The 25,207-nt window shown below is 44.0% G+C and overlaps 1 protein-coding gene across 2 annotated transcripts in view; it reads left to right on the top strand.

The window, feature by feature from the left end:
• sbf2 (SET binding factor 2) overlaps window positions 1-23,710 on the top strand; it is a 66,520-nt gene extending 42,810 nt beyond the window's left edge. Inside the window, exons 18-42 of one of the 2 annotated variants that reach the window (XM_040164074.2) lie at window positions 4,018-4,188; window positions 4,442-4,713; window positions 5,489-5,661; window positions 5,902-5,975; window positions 7,247-7,442; window positions 7,773-7,900; window positions 8,537-8,712; window positions 8,912-9,045; window positions 9,137-9,338; window positions 9,649-9,845; window positions 10,023-10,163; window positions 11,134-11,217; window positions 12,613-12,687; window positions 13,649-13,827; window positions 14,183-14,359; window positions 14,718-14,819; window positions 17,003-17,188; window positions 18,184-18,310; window positions 18,737-18,864; window positions 19,584-19,808; window positions 19,900-20,007; window positions 20,106-20,299; window positions 21,251-21,338; window positions 21,425-21,556; window positions 22,362-23,710. In XM_040164074.2, the coding sequence (XP_040020008.2) occupies window positions 4,018-4,188; window positions 4,442-4,713; window positions 5,489-5,661; window positions 5,902-5,975; window positions 7,247-7,442; window positions 7,773-7,900; window positions 8,537-8,712; window positions 8,912-9,045; window positions 9,137-9,338; window positions 9,649-9,845; window positions 10,023-10,163; window positions 11,134-11,217; window positions 12,613-12,687; window positions 13,649-13,827; window positions 14,183-14,359; window positions 14,718-14,819; window positions 17,003-17,188; window positions 18,184-18,310; window positions 18,737-18,864; window positions 19,584-19,808; window positions 19,900-20,007; window positions 20,106-20,299; window positions 21,251-21,338; window positions 21,425-21,556; window positions 22,362-22,460 (3,768 nt within the window). In that variant the 3' untranslated portion in view covers window positions 22,461-23,710. The remainder of the gene's footprint in view (window positions 1-4,017; window positions 4,189-4,441; window positions 4,714-5,488; window positions 5,662-5,901; window positions 5,976-7,246; window positions 7,443-7,772; window positions 7,901-8,536; window positions 8,713-8,911; window positions 9,046-9,136; window positions 9,339-9,648; window positions 9,846-10,022; window positions 10,164-11,133; window positions 11,218-12,612; window positions 12,688-13,648; window positions 13,828-14,182; window positions 14,360-14,717; window positions 14,820-17,002; window positions 17,189-18,183; window positions 18,311-18,736; window positions 18,865-19,583; window positions 19,809-19,899; window positions 20,008-20,105; window positions 20,300-21,250; window positions 21,339-21,424; window positions 21,557-22,361) is intronic. The other variant, XM_078085439.1, reaches the window with a different exon arrangement.
• Window positions 23,711-25,207: the final 1,497 nt, after the last annotated feature.

The raw sequence follows: 25,207 nt of genomic DNA, 5'->3' as shown, positions 1-25,207 counted from the left end.
TGATTGGAACTGTTGACAAGCTTGAGATCTGCCTCACGCAGAGGGTGAAAAGTAAAGTGAGGTCAGGAGGGAGGCCGAAATATTCTGTAATCCTCAGTTCAGTTGCACAAAGGTTGCTGACATGATTGGAATTCTTTGATTTTGCCAAGAACAATAATGTAAGATGACACGTTGGCATTCCCAATCATCTCGTCTTTCAGAGGCCCCTCACTCGAGACCCCGCTCTGTCCGAACTGGAAACGTATGCAACGACCTCTGAACTGTTGCTCATACGTTACAGTAGCTGTGTGTTCTGCTAACAGTCGGGAATACATTATACAGTAAATGATTAACCTCACCAGACCGCGGAAGTCATTGAAAGAAATGTGAAGGTAACAGAACATGGAACTTTGAGAACAGTAAGTTTTTGTTTATACCTGGAAAGAGATCGATCCTGGCCAACCAGGAAAGGTTGTATTTCCTGGACTAGTCCTGCAGAGACATTTATCTGTTTTTTTTGTAGGACGGTCAGCTTCTTGTAAATACTGTTAGTAAAGAATTTCTTTCAAATCACTAGTAAAGTCTTGTTACTGCAGCCGTGAGCGAAAGGCTAAACAATTGGCAACGTTTCTTCTCCATTCCTGAAACGGTTCTTCGATATTTATTCTTTTTGATAAGACTTCCATCCCTTTTTGGGTTGCTTTGCAGCGTAGGCAGCTTTTTACACTGTTTATTCTGGGTTTTACCTAAAAGACTTGCATGCACATCTGCTTTTCCCAGAAATGGTCTGTGATTGGCTTCAGGCCTCCGTCAGAAGGTGTTTTAGAAGTCTAGTTCTCTCTCGGACCACTCAAATTTCTGGTTCCTGGGTCAGCGCATCCCAACCCAGGCAGCCGCTTATTAAAGACTGTTGGTTCAAGGGAAAAAGTCAGATATTGGTCAAGCCCCTCTTTGGTATTCTTGGCCAGAGCTCACTGTGTGGTCACACAGTGGCACTAAAGTCTCCAAGTCGGGGAATGTGGGAACTGAAGCAGTAGTATACAGTATTTGACGGAGGTTTGTGTATATTTCAGCTAAAAGGAATCTGTTTTAATCTCGATCGTGCCCAGGTGGTGCCATTTGGTCCGTGCAGGTAAAGTGTATCTAAATGCCACGCAACCCTTGTACAGTGGCCCTTTGTGAGCGTTCTACATCTTGTTGTTCTAATCTGCATGGACAGTTCCTCTGGCACTCGCTATCTAATGAGCGGTGGGTTTATCAGGAGAGGGACTGGTCGTTGACGTCTTTGTGTCTGTTGCCGTTCGGCCCTTTTGCGGTCCCACGTGTCTTCTTCATTTCTAATTGTCGAGCCGAGTTGATTCCTCTTTCATGGGACAGCACAGATTGGATAGAGCACCGAACGCTTGACTGTTAGCATTCTTTCAGCCACAGTTTATTTACGGAGGGATTCGCCGACTTGCTCAATCAAACGGCTCACCATCGAGGAAAATGACGTACGGCTTGACGCTTTTACATCTAAGAAATGTCCAGCTCACGACTTACCGTATCTGTGTTTACTTTGTTTTGAAATATTTATTTGTACGTTGTGTTTTTTTACACAGTGACTGCCCAAGGGAGCAATAATGGAGGGTTTTTTGTGTTTCTTAGTGCTTTTTAGTCTGACTTTCAACATGTTTGAGACACGTTTGAGTGCTGTGATGCTGGATGGTTGTCCAGCGGATGTTTAGAGCCTCCAGTGAATCATACTGTGAACCTCGGCATCATGTCCCGGAGTTCAAAACAAGATCCCAAATCCCGACAATGTAATTTATTTGACCTGTACACATAATTTTTTCCCGTTTTTTCTTCTCCCCTTGTGTTTTTTTTCCCGCTTGTTTTCTACCCATTCTCCCTCCGCCCTGAATTCCTTCTGCTCACCAGTCACACAGCCAGATGGGTCAGATAGCGATGTACTCACTCCTTCCCCTCCGTCCTCACTTCTCACCTTCTTTTACTCCTCCCTTTCCCGTCCTCCTCCTGCGGTCATGTGGGTGTCTCTTTAAGATCCGTGTATTATCATATTGGGAAGAGATGACCTCGGTCAAAATGACCTGCACATATCTGAGAAGTCAAAAAAGAACAGCCAGGCTGAGCATAGACAGCATAGACCAGTCACACACAGATCCCCCTCACCTCCCCAACGCCGCTACACAAACGCACACCCACACAGCATCTGCTGCATGACATGTAACACACTCCCAGGACAGAAAGGTATCACCGTGCTACGCGAAGGCCTTCAACAACGTCTTATTGTAATCCTCACAGCCTTGTTTCATTAACCGATCAGTCAATCGATCAGTCAAGAGTCAAGACGCCACGTGAGCCATAGTCTGGTCTCTTTTTAAAACACGTCTTGCCAAAGCAGATTTGCCATCCAGTGTAATTGGCCTATTTCCCCCGACTCGATTTATGTTGGTATGTTCGGCTCCTCTGATGGCAGCAAAATCTAATCGTCTCTATTTTCGGAGAGGAAAACAGTTCATCAAAACAAACTCCCATCCTTTTGCTGGCTCGCCAGCGGTCTCTACGTGTTTGCCTTAGTTGCGTCACGATTCTCAAACAACGGTTTCGGTCTGCACCTTAAAATAGAGTATTAATCATGTTCAGGTTCTCGAAATTAAAATCTGATAGGCTTTTGTACCTTGCCTAATAAATCAAATTTAATTGTAATTTTTCAAGGGAGTTATTAAGTAATTCTCAGGAGTGCATTCCATGTTTATTTTCTTTAAATCCATGCCAATTATTTCCTCTCAATCTTTTTCTTTTTTGCCTCTGTCATGATTCAACTGAATATCCTGGTCCCTTTCTTTACACCTTGCAAATGTTGATGAACTTTTTTTTCTTAAGTTAGATATTTGTTTCCAAGACGCATTCCTACTTTTTTCTCCTTAACTTAAATTTTGTGTTCAATGTGAAAAGCTAAAAAAGTCTGAATCCTAGTGAGGAGCGGTTGACTCCCACACTCCCTGCAGGTTATTTGCTGTATGGGCACGAGCTCTCTGTGTCCTCCCAGCTCTCCGCTCTCTTGGCCCATGGCCCATCTCACTGGGAGTAGAGCTGTTTTAATACTGTCTGTGATTACAGGGAGCTCTCCGGTTCTCCATATTTCGAAGTCAAACGGTGGGGGAATATGAAAAACACAGTGCATCTTGTCAGGCTCTGGGGGGGAGAAATCAGAAGCTAATCAAATAACAGACTTGAGTTCACTCTTGGCCTTCAGACTCTACAGGGAGATGAACCCCGAGGTGCGCCTGCCTCACTTAACACTTGTAGTCCACAGTTTGAGCCAGCAGCAACTGCCTTTAGCTGAGCAATGTGTTGTATGTTCTCTCTTCTCGCTGTTTTTGCAAGCAGCAGGTGCTTTACTCTTCAGTCCGCACTAATGAAAAACAACAGCCCTGCTTCCAAATACAAGGAGACGGAGGGTTGGCCCTTTGCTCCACTGGGGTTGTTATCTGTTAAAAAGTTACAACTCAGAAGGAATGATTTATTTCTCTTTTTTATTTCCACATTATTTTATCAAAGTCCCTTTTAAAGAGTCAGTCACTGCAGCCCAAATTCCTTCTTGATGCAAATACCCAATGGGAAATAAACTTGCACTTAGTCTGGCTGCCCATAAGTGGAGCGATTACAATCTAACGGGTAACCCGGGAATGAACACAAATATTGCAGGCAGAGGATATATTGACTTTACACGGGAGCTACTATTAGTAGAAATAAATCCAATATAATACAGCCTATTATGGTTAAAAAGGCTTAATACGGTGACATACCGTTTTTTGTTTTTATGTAGTAGCTTTGTGTTAATCACAAAAAACTCCCCAACAAAGATAAAGATGTTTAAACTGTGTCAAAAAGGAACTCTCGGGTAGATATTTGCCTTATTTTTGGCTGTGGAAATATTCTACTATTTGTTGTGTGGCATATTGTCACAAGCATGCAGAGGTGTGATGTCCTGCAACATAGACCTCTACTCAAGTTGCATGTTTTGTCTCACAGAAGTTGGCCGCCGGGGTGAACCAGTTTGCCTACACATGCATTCAGGACCATCCCATCTGGACCAACCAGCAGTTCTGGGAGGCCACGTTTTACAGCGAGGTCCAGAGCCAGATCCGAGCTCTTTATCTTAACACCCCGCAGGGTAAAGACTGCATCACTGTCCGGCTAAAGGTAAGACAAGAAATGTGACCGATATGAGAAGATATTGTTTGAGAATCGTTATGAAGTCCTGTTTGGACCCAGTATTTTTAAATGTCCTACTTCCAGCTCTTCAATTGCTGCGGTTCTTTGTCTTGTGTTATAAAAAAGTTGAAGATAATCTTCCGATTGAACTATCTGCATCTGTGCCGGTCGCCACTCATCGGCCATTGTTGTGTTTTTAAATAAATCCGTCAATCCATCCGTCGGCTCTGACCTTCTCCAGGATGCGGGGCCCGAGGCTGCGGCGGGCGGCGCCGAGGAGCACACGGCGATGGCCTTGGCAGCGATGCAGCTGCGTTCGTGGCCCGGCCTGAGCAAGGAGAAGCAGCACGAGCTGGTGAAGAACGAGGAAAGCACTGTGTTCAGCCAGGCCATCCACTACGCCAGCCTCATGGTCTACCTGCTCATCCCCTTGGACACCAGCAAGATCAAACTGCTCCGCAGCGCCCCGGTCGCCGACTGGGAGAGCGGCAGCAACAGCATCGTCACAAACAGGTCGGCGTGATGGTTCAGGGCGGGTTTTTGATTTTCTTTCAACTGTTTAAGTTAGAACGATCACATTTATCTGGAGGAAACCTCGAGTTAAGGTTTCGTGGTTTTGGGAGTATGTGTTTCTCTTTTAACGAGGTGGTGATTCGGATGTGGGCGGATGTGGCATAAGCCACACTGCATGATACTTTCCTATTTAGCCAAATGGAACACAGTACGTCTCCCATTTCCGGCCCACATCCATCCTGTGGGCTTATAACGCCGCTGTACAAGACAGAGCGAGGCTCATTTACTTCTGTTAGGAAGCTTAAAGCCGTTGGGGCTTCTTCTATGGGGCCACACTGGACTCACTCGAACCAAACAAAATAGCTGTGGAAGTGATTTTCCGTCCTCTGCAGTAACTGCAATGAAATAAATAATGTCAAGATCTCTTATTAATGTATTATCTTAGAATTGGAAGGTATGCAGCCTAAAAATATTGTTGTTCAAAAAGATTTTTTTCTGGAGAAGAACACAATGCTACGGTTTTTGTTATGCACAGCATTTGAGCGTTACCAAACAAATGTCCCTAATATAAACAGTGATTTGTTTCTATTTCCAATAACAAGACAAACGCTGCAGCCATGGATTTCTTTGGTGTGGAAGTTGTCTCCCCTTTTGGACCACTTTTGTTTTCTCACAAAGGACCTTTTTGGATTCAATAACTATTGGTTGCATCACCTCGTCATGCGCAACACTCTTCTCGGCTCATTTCCCTTTTTTCATTCCCATAATTCCACAGCATTGCCGGGAGCGTTGCGGAAAGCTTTGACACAGAGAGCGGGTTCGAGGACTCTGAGAACAGCGACGTGGCCAACTCGGTGGTCAGGTTCGTTGCCCGCTTCATCGACAAGGTGTGCACAGAGAGTGGAGTAACCCAGGATCACATCAAGAGCCTGCACAGCATGATTCCAGGTACAGCGCTCACGGGGTTCACAGTCCGGCAGCTTTGCGCTGCGGGACCCTCGCCCGTGTGCTTTCTCAGCTCACACAAACGGCAGCAGAAGCCTTTGAGCTGATCCCCCGACACGTTGAATGGCCTTAAAATCTTTAAATACACACTGTGTTCGTAAGAGCGCGTGTACATACATGCGTATCTCTGTACCAGCTCTGTGTGTGTGCATATGTTAGCTGAGCCCAACTCGTGTCCCACAGGCATCGTTGCCATGCAGATGGAGGCTCTGGAAGCAGTTCACAGGGAGAGCAGGAGGTTACCTCCCATTCAGAAGGTGAGTTTTACTCTCTTTGTAAGCTGCTGGGACTTTAGTTCCATGTGCAGTGCATACCGGGGAAACGGGTTATAATTCCCTCTTTAATGTCTGTTTTATATCGCCACATAAACAACACCTGATACTTGCAGCAGTTTAAGCAGTTTCAGAGGCATTTCCAATATTGTTATCTGCTTCAGAACAATTCTTATTATATATACAAGTCTGGTTTAACGTCTGAGGCAAACATAGGCTTCAGATTATGCAGACTCCTGATCTCCTCCAATATCTACAGGTCATCATCACACCTGGGTTAGGTTTAGACTTATAAATCTTGCTATGCTCCATGTCTCACAGCTCTTGATGATTCCTCTCATACACACTCAAACACACAGACAAACATCGTGCCAGTGCCGCTCCGGGAGCCACCTGGAGACTGTGGTGAGCAGTCTCGGCGGATTGTCTGTGGTATTTTGTGCGGCTAACCTAAGCTTCCACACTGGCCTGCAAGCTGCAAGCAGCATGCCAAAACATACTAAAAAAGTGTGTAAACAACGCTGCCTCTGGATTTATGACAAGTCTTTCCAGAAGGAGCACCGGGTGCAGACTTGACTGTTACAGTTCATGCAGTAGATAAAAGTTGACCCCTGTTGTTTTTTTTCTGTCTGTCAATCTGTATTATTAATGGGTTTAATAGCCTAGTAGTGCATATTCTATGAGGCACTAGACCTTTGATTCGTTTCGTTTTCTTTCATAAGACGAATGTAAAATTCTTTAAAAAGTTAATATAGATTCCAAACTCATAAACTCAAAAAAATTATATGAATTGAGGAACTGATCATCAAGTAAAAAGCCCTCATATCAGTCAGTCCATGTGTTTATGTGTAAAAAAGTGGCTTTTTATTGGGTTGTAATGGTAAATAGGTCTGTACAGAGAGTATGAATTAGTTTTAATTCATGAATTAGTATGCATTATTTATATTGGATTGCCATTTGTCATTTTGTCTGTGTGTGTGTGTGTGTGTTTGTGCGTGCTTCATACTATGACGGGCATGTGATGCTAAAGTACGTCCAACACGGTCGTGTGGTGCTGTGGGATTTGACATTATAATGAAGTACTGATTTTCGAATCTGATTCTCTGACGCAAATGCTTCTAATCCCTGGTTAAGAGCACTTTAGACTCTGTGTGGGATCCTAACCGTAACCATTGAACAACCCTTCCTAGACAATCCTGATTTGTGTACTTCAGCTCTGTCCAAACACATAATGCGTTACGTTTTAATCCCTTCAGCCTAAGATTCTGCGCCCTGCACTGCTCCCCGGCGAGGAGTTGGTGTCAGAGGGGCTGCGGGTGGTCCTGGACCCTGACGGCAGGGAGGAGGCCACTGGGGGACTCTCGGGGGGCCCTCACATCCTGCCAGCAGAGGGAGCCCTCTTTCTCACCACATACCGCATCATTTTCAAAGGCACCCCCCATGATCAACTGGGTAAATGTCCTAGCTAATCATTATTTTAAATTTAATACATATAAAAAAGGCCATTTTTTGTTGTTAAGCCATCTTATAACAAATTATTTTCACCATCTCTCTCTTCCCACGTTAATGTTGCCTCTCTTTTGTCAACTATCCAAGATTTGTACACTATGTAATTTGCAGTTGGTCGTGTGTGTCAGTAAGATGCTGTATGATGCAATGCTGCAAAGCGTATGAAAGTGTATGTGTGAATGGGTAATGGATGAGTAGTATCCAGGTGGTCAGAAGATTAGGAAGATGCTACACAAGTACAAGTCCATTTACTTTTTAACCATTTGCGTGCAGTTGGGGAGCAGGCAGTGATCAGAGCTTTCCCAATAGCCACGCTGACCAAAGACAAGAAGATCAGCATCCAGAACCAGCTGCAGCAGAACATGCAGGAAGGCCTGCAGCTCCGCTCTGCCTCATTTCAGGTAGGCTCCACTCTTATGTCCAATATCGATACAAGTGAGGGGGCACCATGCAGTGTCTTTTTGCTAATGTGGCTTCCTTCTAGATTATTTTTTTTAAACAAAAAGCTTAAATTTACGTTTTTTCAAATTCACATAATTCTATTAAATAAAGGCGTTTTTTAATTTCACTGGGGTCTTAAATGATTTTCAAACTAATGATTTTCAGACTAAAAGTCCTAACACTTGAAATAATAAAAAACAACTTGTGCGGCACATCTTGCAGAAATCCCATTCTCTTGTGTTTTATAACATGAGCTTAATTCTTAGAATCAAAAAGAAACGCCTTTTTAAGCCAAGCATGTGTTCATAGTCTTCAGATGTAATGATGTAAACGTTTTTATGGTTCATTCCTATCTTTATTAACATGGATGAAGAAAGTGCCCAGTGTAGGTCACTCGGCCCGTGGGTACGTCTCTTTAGTGTCTAAATGTGTTTGTTTGGGTGTGTGTATAATAGGAAATAAACATTCTTCCAACTGTCAACATTTGAAAATGGCACCAACACATGTTTGTACCGTTGGACAGAGTAGTAATCCAGTATAAATATGAAATGTTTACTGTGTCATTGAATAATCTGTTTCACTCAAATCTGTTCCAGCTGATAAAGGTGGCTTTTGATGAGGAGGTGAGCTCAGAGATGGTGGAGATTTTCAGGAAGCACCTGCAGAGGATTCGCTACCCACAGTCCATCTTCAGCTCCTTTGCTTTTGCAGCAGGACAAACAGCACCTCAGCTCAATCTTCCAAAACAAAAGGAGAGGAACACTGGCTTCAGGTCCGGGTTGTGGCTTTTCAGTGACGATAAACGCCTGACTGACTGGTCGTTGTAAACATCACCACGTCAAAGAGGCATCTGAAATATGAATGAACATAAATAAATGTCTCTTCGGATTGTTTCTCCTCCATAGACTCGGGTTTTGATGCTGAAATTGCACACAGTGATGACATCTCTTTCTGCCCCGCACTCCACACAGAACACTTTCCAAAACTCTTGTGAAAGGAGCAAAGAGGGCCGGAAAGATCACCATGGGCCGTGGCAGCCAAACCACGCTGAAGAAGAACGACCGAGGCAGCAGGATGACGTGGCATGAAGACGACGATGTTTCAAGTGAGAGCAATGACACATTTAGAATTGGAAGCGTTGCGGGAGACAAAAAAGCAAGACAAAAAAACTCCATTCCCCTTCGTGTTTGTGTCAGTATCGGACGACGGCGAGCCACCACCCAGCAGCACTTTGCGAGCATCGGAGAAGTCCACCATGGAGCAGCTGGTGGAGCAGTCGTGTTTCCGGGACTACCAGCGTCTGGGCCTGGGTACCATCACCGCCAGCTCGTCTCGCTCCAAGTCAGGCGAACAGTTCAGGGTCACAGCCGTGAACAGGCTCTACTACCTGTGCCGCAGGTACACACTTCACAGGCTGAAATCATGGGAGAGATAAATAACTAGTGTTTCCCCTCACCTACCTTGTTCTTTTAAACAGACAGCCTCATGTTATCAATCTTATTTACACAATGGCATGTTATTTATGTTTCTACATGGTGGTGGTTTACAATTCTCCACTGCCCTCTGATCAATAGAGACATATTCAAATTCAGCAATACAACAATAAAGCCATGATCTTGCTGTGACAGTCCTATCCTCAGCTGCATCATTCATCATCATCATTTGGTGCTCCACAAACCTTTATTTCTTCTCTGTCGCTCTCCCTCAGTTACCCAGGTCTGTTGGTGGTTCCTCAGGCGGTCCAGGACAGCAGCTTACACAAAGTGGCCCGCTGCTACAGACACAACCGGCTGCCGGTCGTGTGTTGGAAGCATCCTCGTACCAAAGCCGTGCTGCTCCGCTCGGGAGGATTCCACGGCAAGAGTGTGGTGGGCTTGTTCAAGTCTCAGAACCCCTCCTCCACAGGTGTGCATTCACAGGTTCAGCGATTTAGTCGCTGTGCTACTGAAGCTAAGTGACTCCCGGAATCTGAGCCCACTAAAGCTTACAATAGCTTGTCATTTTTTTATTTGTTTGTTTTGGTTATTCAAATTACCGTTTTTTTTCCCCGTCTGAGTAAAAACGATGTGATCTGCCTTTTAGCTCCGGCCTCGTCCTCAGAATCGTCCAGCAGTCTTGAGCAAGAAAAGTATCTGCAAGCCATCCTCAACTCCATCCCTATTTACTTCAAAATGAACGGAAACAACACTCTGTCCAACCGCTCCCTCCAAGGCCTCTCTCCAGGTACTACTCATTGATTTGCTATGCCTAATTCATTCTCTCTGCTTCTGTGTTGTTGTGACTGTTGAGTGTTTGATAATGCAGCAGCAATATTTCACTGCTGGAAAGAGGAAAAGCTCAGATTTAAGTAAGACTGTTCATGTCACCTGGGGGGTTAACGTATTTACTAGTGTGTAACATGTAAATCACCAATATAACTTTCTTTTGTTTAGTAACACGTCAAAGGGAGGCGGAACCTCTCGTGTCAGGTGACTACATATCGTTTATCATTAGAGACATCAGACCTAGCTGACCTGAATTTGCTGTGCAATGGCAGCGGCTCTGCCGTGGGAAAAGCTGGTAGTTTGTTTGCGAGGGACAAGAGGCCATGAGTTCACTTCTTCTGATAAAGCGGAAAACTGCAGAGTTGCACTTTTTATTTTTGTTCACTGGAGCTCTGTTTTTTCTCTGCCATCAGGCAATCTCCTCCCTTTTGTGTTTTCTCTGGTCCAGTTATTTTCACCTACTTATATTTATGTGTGTGTGTGTGTTTAGGAGAGAGAAAGAGACAAAGAGAGGCTGAGTGGGAGAAATACTGAATCTGATATTCGGCAACTGGAAGGAAATGTGTGCAATAAAAGAACATAAGAATCACAGGACAACCTGGGGTCACTGCCCATTCATCTCCTTTGACTGGACTGGAGCTGTGTCCGGGATGCAGAGACACACACACACACACACACACACTGATTTAACCTTCATGTATGTTGTGTTTAAAGCGCTCAGATCAAGTTCAGGGCTCTGAGTGGGGAGATTGGATCGAGCTCAATACTGCAGTGTCACAATGGGTTCAAACTGAGCCAATAGTGATTACTTATCATTGCAATGAATTTCTGTTTTTGCTTGTAGAAGAGAGTGCACATCTGTCACGTTCTCTCGTGTATGATTTGACCTTCCTCATCTCGGTGTAATGTGTGATTGTTTTTGTCATCAGGTAGTGACAGGAGGACATCCAGGATGCCAAAGATGGCTCCTGTCCATTTAGACCTCCCATTCTCAAACAGCTTCACCAGAGGAGGTTAGTGTGGACCTCCGTTTCCTTCTTTGAACTTCAACATGTGCCCTCCTGCTTTCAGGTGACCACCAGAACCTGCCATCTGTCAGAAGTTAGTTAGTAGTGTTTTAGCGTCATCTAGTCTCTTAAAGGAAAGGGGCTCCATTCATTTTACTCACATGTTGCATAATCACAATAGTTTATGGAGATTGATTTGCCAGCGCTCCTGGTCCTCCCACATTGTTCTTTCATTGGTGCCCCCGGGTCACATGTGTTGTTTTCTCTTATAATGGGTTATAAAACCCATTTTCTCTCACATTTTAGAAATATGAGTGTAAGTGTACTAAAGTCAAACTCAAAAGACAAAAGACCGCTAAATTAAAGATATCCTGGAACTCTGAAAAATATGATATTACTGCAACTTGGGAAAGTTGGATACATTTCTGAGAATGTGTTATTGGTCGCCCAGCTGCCAAATACTTAATTTTTCAAAACGAATTGCAAAGGTTGATGGAAATGTTCCTTTTAATATACAGTAAGTCTAAAAAAAACAGTCTCCCAACCGCATTGTTTGTAGTCTTAATACTATGACTATACTGCATGAATGCGAGTGTTGAGTGTGTCTGAACAGATGTGGAAAATGAATTCTAGCTTTAGTGCCTAAAGTGAAAAATGGTTGGTGAACAGTGGTTTGCAGCTGTGAAATTGTATAGTGTACTATCTGGTATTCGTGTGAGCCATAAGAGAAACACCTAGACCTCGTATCTTCTCGTGACCTTTCCAGATAACATAATCTCTCAATTTAAATTCCAGCATGTTGTCAAACACACACACACAACTTCATTAATGTGTTAACTGGAATGTGAACTCCGCAGAGGAATCCATCAGGACTGTTTGTCTCAGCCAGATGTTGTGCGTGATGCTAGTGAATTGCGTGTGTTAGTCGGATGCACGATCACTAAATGGCACGAAAAAGGATGAGATAACACTCCTGATTACTAAAAATATGGGGGGGGGGGGGTTCTTCCATTTTTCAACCACGCAAATAAGTAACTGCCCTGTATTTGAACTGCAGGATGGTTCACAGAAATCTTTGTCTGAAGAAAAGGGATATAACTGTGACTTGAGTCCAGTGCAGTTACAGATGTGTCACACCCGTTCTGTTCAATAATGTGGCACACAAGTCTTTGTTTTCACACCATCAATCACAACCATGGACATATTCATGCATGCTATGACCATCATTCCCTTGAGAGATAACTTAATGGGGATCAGTCTCAACTCTTCATTTGCATGTTTCTAAAATGGTCATTAGAGCCAGTGGTGATATCCATGTGATGTTGATATGATTTATTTTTTTCATGCCTCTTTCCCTGCCCTCATCTTTTCTCTCTCCCTCCTGTACGAACAACCACCCAGTGCTTGAGTACAGATATAAACTTTTCGCTCACTCAAACCAAAAACCGGCCAGTAAGGAGAGAATCCACCATCAAGGTAACAGTCCAACGGTCGTCTGTCCCCTGCTCGTCCTCTTAATGCGCTGGTCATGCTTCTAATGCCTCTTCCAAGCCTCATCCTCTCTTTCCCTTTCCAACCGACACAGAAGCTCACTTCACCGCGCTTCGTAACCCCTTGCTTACAAAGCCCTTCTGAGCCATGGTGCGCATCATGTCTGACTTTGTGAGTGGGAGCTGTGGTTTTTCACAAACCGAAGGGGCTCGTTTCGTTGTTACTGTATTGGCTCAGCGCGGTTAACTGGGGGTCCGTTACAAGCCGGTCCAGACTGAGGAGGAAAGAGAGCAGTTTGTCATGCCGGAAGGAAAATAGGCACCGCTGATCTTGTAGTGTCATGAGGACAGACTGTGTTCTGCACTTTGAGTCAAAGTACATAATAGTACATTTATATTATAATTTAAAATGGATTGAAAGGCTTTGCAATTGTGTTTTTTATAGTCTGTTTATCTCTGAGTAATATCAGGTAACAGCAATCCTTTCAATCCGGTGTAAACAGTTACGTTACTCATCGTTATTGATCATATCCACGAAAAGTGTCACCAATAGCGTTTTCCCCAAAGGAGTCAGTTTGACAAATGCAACTCCTGAGATCTGAAAGGGATTACAGTACTGTGAAAAACACCTTCTCCCTGATTATTCACTCTGGAAGGTATTGCATGCTGGTTTTCAGAGAATCATGCTTCTAGACTTGTTGACTTGCAAAAGAATTCCAACTTCTTCTGTTTCTAATATCTCGACACAACTGAACCGAGGCAACTGCTTTGTTGGTGGACTGAAAGAATGTCATAATCCCTGTTGCACTGCTGTGGTGCACGGAAACCTTTTTGCGCATGTAATTTGTTCATCATTCAGCCTTAGTTTGTTTGACAGCATGTGTACATGCAGAGAGCAGCACCTGCGCGAGTGTGTGTGACTTTTGTTTATATCTGTGTGTTTGCAGGCATGTGGGCTAGCCTGCGCTCCAGCAGCAGACTCAGCCATCACCCGTCGACGGCGGACGTGGGCTCCAGGCGAGCGGGGAAGGATCTGGCGCCCCCTGCCGGCAGCGTCAGTCTGCAGGCGCAGCTCCTGAAACGGCAAGCTGCACTCTACGTCTTTGGGGAGAAGTCCCATCTAAGGGTGAGAATGAAAAAGGAGGGCACCTCTGTGGAGACTTGGGGGACATTTAGTCTCCAAAACCGCCCATATGTTCTGTAGATTTGGGGACACCCCGTGGCTTACTTTAGGTGTTAAGACGCCTACCATGTCCCACGAGGCCCCTAGTTCAACTCTGATTGGGAGCCATGTCCTGAAAATCTCAAAAGCTGATACCATGTGTCAACATGCAAAGAAAATCATATTTTTATGTAATCTATTTTTTGTAATCATTGTTTTTCATTGATGAAGCCACGGCCTCTAGAAAGAAAGTTGTAATACTGAATGGATTACCTTAATACATACATGTATACATTAGATATCTTTCCGTGTCGGGCAGGGCCTCAGAGTGGACTCTTCTCTGAACTGTGAACTGGTGCCGGTGGACTTTGCCGACACACGGCAGGTGAAAGCCTCTTTCAAGAAGCTGCTGAGAGCCAGCGCTCCCAGCGCCACCTCGTCCGACTCGGAGGATTCCTTCCTCAAAGCCTTGGAAGACTCTGAATGGATCCTGCAGGTAAATAAACACACAAAAACATTTTGCATTTCGTAATGAGTCGGACTCTAAAAATGGTGGGGGGACTACCAGGCAGTCTGCTTTCAGTGCTCATCCCGTGAATCACATTCACATACTGACGACGTCCACTGATTCACAACAGCCGAGTTGTTATCTGATGGACTCCTGCGGCCCAAGTTCCCAACGTTGAACACATCAGAAAACATTATGCGTGGGAAACCCTTCGTAGGCAACAAGCATCCCTCGGCAAACGATTTACCAGTAGACCAATATAAACATAAGCACAGTAAGGATTAATTGTGTGTGTGTGACGATGCGTGTAAATGTTTTCAAATGCACATATGTTGATCTCCCACAGCTCCACAAGATCCTGCAGCTGGCACTGATTCTGGTAGAGCTTCTGGACAGCGGCTCATCTGTTCTCCTCAGCCTGGAGGATGGCTGGGACATTACTACACAAGTGAGCAAGATGCACAATTACAAATATAGATTACTTAAGGGATTTTAACTTGAGAGAGGTAGGAGTGCAGGCTTCGTAAAAAAACAAACACTTTTGGAGACTGAGAATGGGCCAGGATTTAGAATAAATTGTATACCACATGCGACTATCTTGTTTGTGTGTGTAAGGGACACACCGCCGTATTTTTCCTTGGAAGATGTGTTCTAGAGGTAGAGCCTTGTGAAACTAAATGAACCAAACCAAAACGGTCGTCCTTCCTACACCACGTTAAATGCACTCAGTTCACTGTCTCATTCTGTCCCATCCTCTTTGGACAGTGTTTTGCTGAAATATCACCGGTTGAAGACGAATTACTTATTTCCAGGTGCTCATAAAACTAAGTTTTGGTTTAATGTAAAAACAAACTAACACCAGTCCGGCCCCACTGGGCCATTTGTGAATCATAAAACCTCTAGAACAGCTGCCTTTTCCTTCTCAGTCACTGCTGAGCCGACAATGCAGAGATAGATTCTAGAACTCTCGTTGGCACTCTGGTTTTCCGCTGTCATGGTTCTGATTTTCAACGCACGCAAACTAAAAGTGGATTTCCATCCAGATCACTTGTATCCATTTCCTGCTGCATTCAACCATTTCATCGCATGTTTGCTTTCTGAGCTCATTTTTTCCACGCTGACCCGTTAAAGTGCACATGTCGCAAGCGTGCGTCCTTCACAGTTTGTTTGCTGGCTTTGCAAAGCCCCGGGCTGGTGTGTAAAACCGCGGTTTGCGGACCCCTCACGCCAGGCACGTGTTCGCCCCGGAGCATCTCTCTCTGCGGGCCACCGGCTCCATCACGCCGGGTGCTGATCAGACCGGACAGCCAAATGGGCTCCATATGCTCTGGCACGCCCGCCTCTGTCCGCCGACCAGAGACACCCAGAAGACGGGATGCAGAGCGGCCTTTGCTTCCTCTCTCAAACCCTGTTTTTCCACAGAAAGCCTCTCTCGTGCTCTGCGTCTTTCTTTAATTCCATTTCTCGGACCGCTCTCATGAATAATCCGAGGGGTTTATTTCGGTTCCGGGGCTGCAGGGGGCTAACTCCACCACTCTGGGCTAGCGGTTCTTTAGAACCTCACGGGGAAGCCATTAGCTGATTTTCTCGCTCATTCCTCGCGTCAGGGCTCATTAGTTGTGTGGGAGATGACACGGGCTGCAAACTGCATGTGTAGAAAAGTGCTAAATGTAATTGATAGCAGATGATCTGTTTAATGTTACGTTGTAACGCAGAATATGTTGCGCAGATCCTTTGAAGGGATGCAAAGCAAACTCATCCCAAACAAGGAGAAAAAAAATAATCTATGCTGAATTGTAATCAAACATGACACTCTGAAAAAATTCTGCACCGCGGCGGTGAAACTGCTGCTACTTTCCTTTAGTAGTTCAATATTTACAATCTCATTTGCCAAAGGACTTAAAACCTGTATGTTTAACATAATAAAAAGTCATATTCAGTATCTCAGTGGCATTGAAGGTGGGTTGTTGATCAAATACTTTTCCACTGAGACAAAATATGCCAGATAGCAGGTATAGCTAATGTTAGGAAATATTGTAACAATAAACAAAGCTGAACAAATGATTCAGGGTATTAACAAATGTTTCACCTATAACGACCACCGAGTTTTATTCTTCAAATAAATTCTTCAATTTGTCAGTTATTTAGTACCTCAATATTCTTTTCATTTTTATAAAAGTTGTATCAATGCTCAAATGTTTTAAACTTTGACATAAACAAGATTTAGGTCAAATGTTGCTTTTCATTGTACATAAAACACTAAACATTGTCACAGGGTCACACGGAAAGATATAAACTTACTCCAAGTTTAATCCGGTTATTTGTTCAAAGTCATGCTTGATTTAAAATGTTCCGTCATAATTATTCCACTTAACTGAAAACAGATGACGCAGGTCATCTGTTCTATCAAATTAATTTCCGTTAAAATATGGAGCCAGTGCTTATTTCCTGTTGTAGTTTCATATTTTCGTCATTTTCATTTTATTTAACAAACACACCACAATCCAGGAGAAACGCGCAGAACAGAATGATCATTTTATTCTCATTGGTTGATTGATAATTCTGCAGATCAGTACTGTGACCAGTCTCTTCCTCATATAACATTTGCACATTTACTCCTTCCCTCTGCAGGTGGTGTCGTTGGTGCAGCTGCTGAGCGATCCCTTCTACCGGACTCTGGAAGGTTTCCAGGTGCTGCTGGAGAAAGAGTGGCTGTCCTTCGGCCACAAGTTCAGCCAGCGGAGCAACCTGAGTCCCAGCAGCCAGGGCGGCGGCTTCACACCCGTCTTCCTGCAGTTCCTGGACTGTGTGCACCAGGTGAGGTTTACCTGCGGTGCCGCAGGTGACCCATGGTGACCCACCCTATGTTACGGACCGTTGTGTGACTTCTCTCCCCTTCCTGAACCCCCACACGACGCAACACAATCCATACCGTCGCGCTGAGCTCATCACATTCCTCAAAAGCACACATTCAGATATCATTATCTATACATTTGGTTTAGTTTTGCACCTCGCATTACCGGCTCTGGATGTGTCATTTCGACACCATGTTGCTGCAGAATGTGTGCGGGGAGGCCGCTGCCCAGATGGCTTGTGAACCTCAGCGCTGAGCTCGCGTGTTTCAGCATCCCTCCACATTTCAGTGCGTGTTCAGAGCTGCTGGTGGGAAATTGCAGTTTTGGGGATTGGTGGTCTCTGAGAAGGTTTGGGTGTGAGGAGGAGAGTGGAGCTGAGAATGAAGCTGATGCAGATGTTCTCCAGAAACCTGTGTCTACTCTGAAGTGCTAACTTCTAGAAGGTTGTGTTATTTTGTGTGTTTCCTGGGGTCACATGGACCCACTCCCTTATCAACACATAGTTTCTCCATTTGTCTTTTGAAACTGTATGCTTGGCAGCCAAGGCGGTTTGGCAAGTGTCCTGGGGGTGAGCTGTAAACAGGGAAGAGAGGGGATTCGGACAAGAGCTGAAAATAGAAGTGCCTCATCTCCAGAACAGCTGTTGTTCTTTTCAATAGACCCAGGTGGCCTCAAATATTCAACACTTCTCTCTTGTTGGCCACCTCTCAGTTCTGATGGGAACAATGGAACTGCAGTCCTGCTGCCTCAGTCTGGACTGTGTCTGGTGGTGATGATATCACGGACCTTTGCCCCCAAAGGACACGAGACGTTCTTTCCTGTCTCTAGTTAGTCATTTATGCACTGGAGGGATGTGAAGGCTCAACACAAAGACACGATGCAGCTGCAACACACACTCTGACCCTCCCTTACTGACACTGAAATGTCATTCTTATCCATATTTTCTTGCCGTTGCAGATTTCGGAGCAGCATCCTCTGGAGTTTGAGTTTAATCAGTATTATCTCAAGTTCCTGGCTTATCATCACATCTCTAACCGCTTCAAGAACTTCCTGTTGGACTCAGACTATGAGCGCTTGGAACATGGTCAGTGTCCTTTACTCATTATTATCTGTTTTCAAACTGCAGAAATTCTGCAGTATAACTTAGCAGGCACATTTCATCCAGGTTATTGTACCAAAAGTAGCACTTTACTACTACTTTACTCATTAAATATGTACATAAGTTCCCGCAACAGAATAAAGCATTATCAGAGGCCCTACAATGCTTATGCTAGATGCACAATTACCAGAGATCGGTTTATTGTTTGTTAAAAACATTTATCACAGACAAATTCATGCGGAAAACACTAGATCTTACATATTACATATATTTGATTCAATTAATTAGAGGTTAGGTGTTGTGGATTATGTGTACGCTAGAATTTAGTTCTTCTCACATTTTGTTGCAGCTTTAATTACCGTAGCGCTGCATCAGCCAGAGCAATCTGTGTGATGAATATGTGTTTCGCAGGCACATTGTTTGAGGATAAAGGTGATAAACAGGCCCGGAGAGGCATCTGTATCTGGGAGTGCATGAACAGGATGCACCGGAGGAGTCCCGTCTTCTTCAACTACCTGTACAGCCCCACAGAGAGCGACGTGAGTGTTTCTGCCTGACTGATCCGCTACAACTGATGCATGAAAAACATGTTACTGAGGAGAGGAGAAAGGTCACTTTTGACATGGCTTTTTAATGTTCTTGGGGCTTTGTGCACAATGTATTTCTACACTATTGCTACTTTTACTCAAGTAAAAGAAAGTCACCGGCCATTAGCAGATCCTAAGAACTGACAGCTGTGCACCCACAGAGCAGCTTGAGACAATGTTAGCTTCACAGACTGATGATGCGAGTTCTGATTCATGGAAAATAAGGGTACATGAGATTGAAGTTGTATTTTGCTGCTGTTTACAGCAATAAAGATGTTGCCCTCTTGGTTCAGGCCCCTATTGAGCGGAGTATAATGGCATTGGTCAGATTCATCTTTTTAATTTATTGTGCTTTTAGATTTGGCAAATTACCCAAAGTTTTTGTGTCGAGGTGGAGAGCGAGTCTGCAACCATTTTAAAAGTCCTGGATCATTTATATATCAATAATACACATTGCCATGTGTATTAACATGTTAATAATATTTTAATTTAATTTTTTCGATATCGCAGATATCAATACTGGTCTATTGCAAGACGCCTATGTGCAACAGCAATACAGAACTAACAACAATCTTTGATTGTCCTCAACAATAAATCTAACTGCATGTAGGTCACCCTTTTCCCACAGCATTTTGCATAATGAACTCAACGAGGCTTCTTCTGCTTTGTAGGCGATCCTGAAACCGTCCATCGGCATCCCCAGCCTGAATAAATGGGACTACTTCACCGATGAGACGCTGTCCACGGGGCCGCGTTACGACTGGGGGATGATGGCCGCGAGGTCGGACAGCTCGGAGGAGGTGCACACTCTCTCCAACAGTAAGAGGAGAATCGTGTGGCCGTGCTACAGCAGCGTCAGCCGCGCCCAGCCTGACGCCATCACCAAACTCCTTACCGTAAGCGTTGTCACCAGGATATTGGATATCTGGACTTTTATCTCTTTTATCCTCGCATCATACGTCAGCATCCATGTTATTGGTGCTGCAGGACATATGGAAGCTGGAAGGTGAGCTGAACCAGACCTCTGAGAAGTGGCAAACAACTCTGGAGAGAGTCCGAATCAGCATTCAGGAAGACCTCGCCCAGGAAGGAAACGTGCGTGTTATGTTGTTTTTATAACAACAGAACTAACCACAGTTGTTCATTTGCGTGACATTCTTTCACAATGCATCTTTCATCTTGTGTGTTTTCAGCTCCGGAAACAGTCCACGGTGTCCATCTCAGGCCTCATTCCCACACCCAGCATGCAGGCTTTCCAGCGGCGCTCCATGCTGCACCTGCCCGACAGCGCGCTGGGCGAAGACCACAGCACCTCCGCGGCCAATGGGATAAACCGCCGAGCCGCGACACTTTATAACCAATTCACCCCCAAGAGCGAGGAGAACAGGTGGGTTGTGAACTTCCTGAGTCCTGGAACAAGTAAGAAGTGCACATTTAATTCCCTTCAAACTACTGCGCCGGAGCGGTCCGGTTTGGGAACATGAGTCTTCGCTGTGGTATGTGTGTGCGTGTGCGTGTGTGTGTGTGTTTGTGTGTGTGTGTGTGTGTGTGTGTGTGTGTGTGTGTGTGTGTGTGTGTGTGTGTGTGTGTTTGTGTTTGTCATGTTTGTGAGGACTGTCTGTACTCTGGTGTAATTTTACAATTACCACGAGGTTAAACTGTTTCTTGTCTTTAATATCTGGAGTTTCTGCTGTGTTGGGATGTGTATATATATGTATATATACTATATATATCTATATCTAGATATATATAGATATATATTCATTTTGGAGCTTAGAACCATGTTGAATTATCCTTCATCATGCAATTCTCGAAATTATTCTAATATGCTGTATAATACGTCATTTTGATACTATACGGCTGTATTATTGATACTGAGAACTTTGATATATCGTACTATGTTTATATAACAGAGCGGAGTTGTTCTTGAAACATAAAAGTTAGGATTTGCGTTGGTCCTTTTGCTTTTTCTACACAACCACTGCTGGGATCATCTCCATCTATCTTTCATCATGACCAAGATAAACGGGTCCAAAGAAGAAATTTAGGCTGACTGTTCAAAGGAGTAGTTTGGACTTTTAAAATTGCAGTGGCAATATTCCAAATAGAGTATTGATTTCTTAGTTACGTTTTGCTTCTGACCTGGTCCACAGTGGTGCATCGCTTTGCTCACACAGCCTGCTTCTCCAAATGGGAGCAGGCTGACCGCTGTTTACACAAAAGCCTCGCCAAAAAAAATCCAAACTTTAAACACCATCAGCTGCAAGTGTAGCAAAAGGTACAGAGACATAACATCCGTTCCAAATGTACTTGGATCTCAGCGTGTGTTATTCTCCAGGTCTTACGAGGGGATCCTGTATAAACGTGGAGCACTTCTCAAAGGCTGGAAGCCTCGCTGGTTCGTGTTGGACATAACGAAACACCAGGTGAGCGTTTTCGTTCAGGAAAGAAAAAACACCGCTGAACCCTCACCTGAGTGACTGAGCGCACATTAACACTCACGTCCTCGCAGATGAGGTACTACGACACCGGAGAGGACACCAACTGCAAAGGCCACATCGATCTGGCGGAGGTGGAGTCCGTCATCATCGCCTCGCCCACTTTAGGAGCTCCCAAGCACATCAGCGAAAAGGCTTTCTTTGACGTGAGTACGAGTTAACCCGAATGTTTGCTGGATGCCACGTCTTCAGTATTGAGCAGTGGTTTTGCTAATGTTACAAACACATCTGCAAATCATTTTCAATATTTCGTGGCTGTATTTGTTGAAATTACGGTCTGCAGCACATCATCTTTTAAAAGTTGTCTTTAATCAGACATATTAGCAGAAGAGAGGACATTTCTTCCTTCTGCACACTGGTGGATAAATAATTATTGTTATGTGTGTCTGGGGATCATGGGGCCAGACGTGTGAGTGATTGAGCTTCTCTTTGTCCGTCCGTGGCTGATCTTGCAGTCTTGGCAATTTAGGTTGGCAGTTAATTGCTGCATTTTTATTTCATTTTTTTGAACCAAGTATTTGGCTAACAGGTCATAAAAGTAGCATTCCACTCACTGCCGAACCTCCCAGCGTCTCAGCAGTCACTAAGCTGGCAGATAGCTTGGTGAGTTTGCTGTTGTTTTTGTATCTTATAGATCTTCTTTACCCGATCGCCTGCATTATTCGATGCTCTTTTTTAGGTCGAATGACGTTTGTTTCACGATGCCTTAAAGCCTTTCGGTGTCGAGACGCGGGTGTTTGTATGAGACACAGCTGGCAGAGATCTGCAGCCTACTGAGTGCACTTTTCTTGTTAATATTGAACTATAAGCACTACAAAAAAGACCTAATACTTTAAGGTGGAGGAAAGATGAACCTTTGTCCGAGTGGAGAACAGGAACGCAGTGGCTCATTCAAGTCTCCTTTTGCCCTTTGGCCCCCATTTAACCCTCCTTGTCTGATACCTCCTGTAGCTGAAGACCAGCAAGCGGGTGTACAACTTCTGCGCTTCTGACGCGCCCAGCGCTCAGCTGTGGATGGACAAGATCCAGAACTGCATCTCCGATGCCTAAGCGATGCGCCTCGCGGCCCCCGAGCGCCGGCGTCAGCGGCGAGGACACCGGAGGAGGCACCGGGCGGCTCAGGGCAGAGACGTGAAATCCGCTCGACTCCGCTTTCGGCCACCTTCGATTCGGGGGCCGCGGCGAACAAAGTGCCTGCAAGTAGAGAAAGAACACCAATCAGCCGCCTCTTTAGCAACTGTTAAGGGATGTCAGTGGAGTCGAACAAACGCATTGTGTCAGCTCCCTCCTCCGTGCCTCCAATAGAGATGAAGTGAAGATAAGCTGATGTTTGAGGGGACGGCGCTTCCAAGGAAACGCTATCCTACTCAAGCTGTAAATAGATCAAAGCAATATCACTGGCCAATCAAACTGTGGGTTCAATTTTAGATTTCTTTTTTGTTTTTTAAATAGCCTATAAAGTAGTTTCTATCGGATATTTTACCACGAGGAAAAGGTTATTGCTGCTTAAAGAAATGTATCCACTGCCAAAAACTCAGATTATAATGCACAACATGAAAAAACTATTTCTTTGCACTTGCCTCTAAAGTATGCACTCCTTATCCAATATACATTTCTTACAGGTGCAAACAGCGAGGCTAAAGGCATTACAATGTACATACATTTCCTCCAGACAGAATAAATGAAAGAAATTTGCACAGTGAATTCAAAAAGAGTTATCTGACATTTTTCTATTTAAATACGTGATCTTTTCTCTATTTTGTTAAATGTTTTATGGACTTCTGGATAACACGTGTCTGGTGTAATGTAAATTATTATTTTTTATTAAAAGTGTAGTGTGTGCAGGTGTAGCTGCTTTGTTTTTCTGTAAATACCTGTGTGACATTTCATTTTTTATACTGTATGATGTACTCAACATAAGTGTACTTTTCTAACCTTAATTCTAATGTGACAACAATTAGTTAGTTAATTAGTCTTCTTTCATGTGTCGTTTCTGGTGCAAAAGCCTGAGTTGCCTGTTTCCCGTTTGTGATGAAACACTATTCTGAAAGTTAAATGGAGACCTTTCTTTTGTTGTTGTTGTTGGTGGTCATACTGTCAGGCTCTGTCTTTTAAGGGGTTTTAAAGAAATAAATCAATACATCTTGTCGGACATTGTAATTTTCAGAGATCCTCATCCTGTGTTTGTGCAACCGATTCACTTACATTTAGAAAAGAAAAAAAATTGAAACTAACAATCTTTGTACCATGTTCTGTGATGACACTAATATTTTGAAATAAATCAAACCTACTTGAAACTACTCTGTGCCAGTGTTCTAGTGGAAGAGAGTCAATACCAAAGGGATGTTTACTGTGTAAAAGTAGGAGGATAAATAAATGTAAAAGTTTTATTGATGTGGAAGCACAGAAATTATGTGGAACAAATAATATTCAAGCATGACAAGTACTGTTTATATTGTTAGTTATAAAAGTTATGTGTTGTATTATAACTAATGCATTAGAGGAACAATCTGCATGTTTTTGTTCCCATCAGAGTTACGCATGTTTGTTTTATGAACCAATTACAAATTTGGTTTACAAATATATGTGTATATATAGGGAGGATTTCTATGGGCTGAACTTGAGCCGACTCCCAATAAAAGATGGTCAAACCTTCAGATACCCAAATAAATGTTGCCTGCACGGGCTCCTCTTTAACTTGTGAAGTGAAGGCAGTTTATTCCTGCACAGGCATGTTTGCTAGACAACGATTAGATGCATGATCAGATCTTCAGTTGTTAACCACCTGGTAATGGAATGCCACATCATTTATAACATGCAAAGCTTCTTCCATTGTTATTCAGTCAGTTATTATTAGTGCTGTATCCCACACATCAAATGTTTGCATGCTAACCAGCTTGACTAAGCATTTACATTGTTAGTGCATTAGGGCACAAGGCACCGCTCTGCCTCGCAGAGCTGCCAGCATCACAGCAGGTCATACGATACAGAAAGAAAACCGAAACCATTGTAATCGCTCACGCTCTTGTAATGAACACCTTTTCGGCCGTGATTATGGGATTGGGCAACCTGGCGCCTGCTTGGCGGCCCTGAACGGGACTGCTGTGTCCCAAAGAGTTTGTCTCTCAGAGGAAAATAAAGGCCTGTAGAAGAGTAGCGAGGGCTTTTTGAAGGAGATTGTGTTTGTCCCTCATTGACGGTCTATCAGCTGGCTCGTAGTGGCAGCAGGTGCAGAGCATCTGGGAAGAGCCTCTGGCAGGCCTCTCCATATTTAGCCGTGTGCTTTGTGCACGGAGATTAGGCCCTCTGGCCATGAACAGAGGGAGCAGCGGAGGTTATCCAGCAGGATGGTGTTTAGTGGCATGATAGGAATCCTTTCCTCCGACGTGAGAAATACTCTACATACATTTCCCCCAATCATTGATTCCACATTCCTTGGACCGGACCAAACCATTCCATTAATGCTAATTATACATTCTAATTGCTGTTCCATGAGGTCAGTCAGGCTGCAGTGTATTTCATCTCTGAAGTCTTAAGACAAATAACTGATGAAAACATGTTATCCGCAAGAACGGTGTTTTTTTAGATGCAGTGTAATTGCGATCTTGTGTGACTTGGCTTAATGTTTAGAGATTTTTTTTGTGGTTAAATGGGAGTAACTATCACATGAAAAGGAAAATCAAAAGCAGAAATTTTAAGATTGCACCTATCTGTTGGTTTTTGGATGCCGTACATGCCTGTGTGACTGTGTACGACACACACACAGTCACAGCTGCAATAAATTCCTCTTTTCCAAC

The sequence above is a fragment of the Gasterosteus aculeatus genome, chromosome 12, assembly GCF_964276395.1.
Source record: "Gasterosteus aculeatus chromosome 12, fGasAcu3.hap1.1, whole genome shotgun sequence".
NCBI lineage: Eukaryota > Metazoa > Chordata > Actinopteri > Perciformes > Gasterosteidae > Gasterosteus > Gasterosteus aculeatus.
This window is presented reverse-complemented; position numbering and strand designations above follow the sequence as displayed.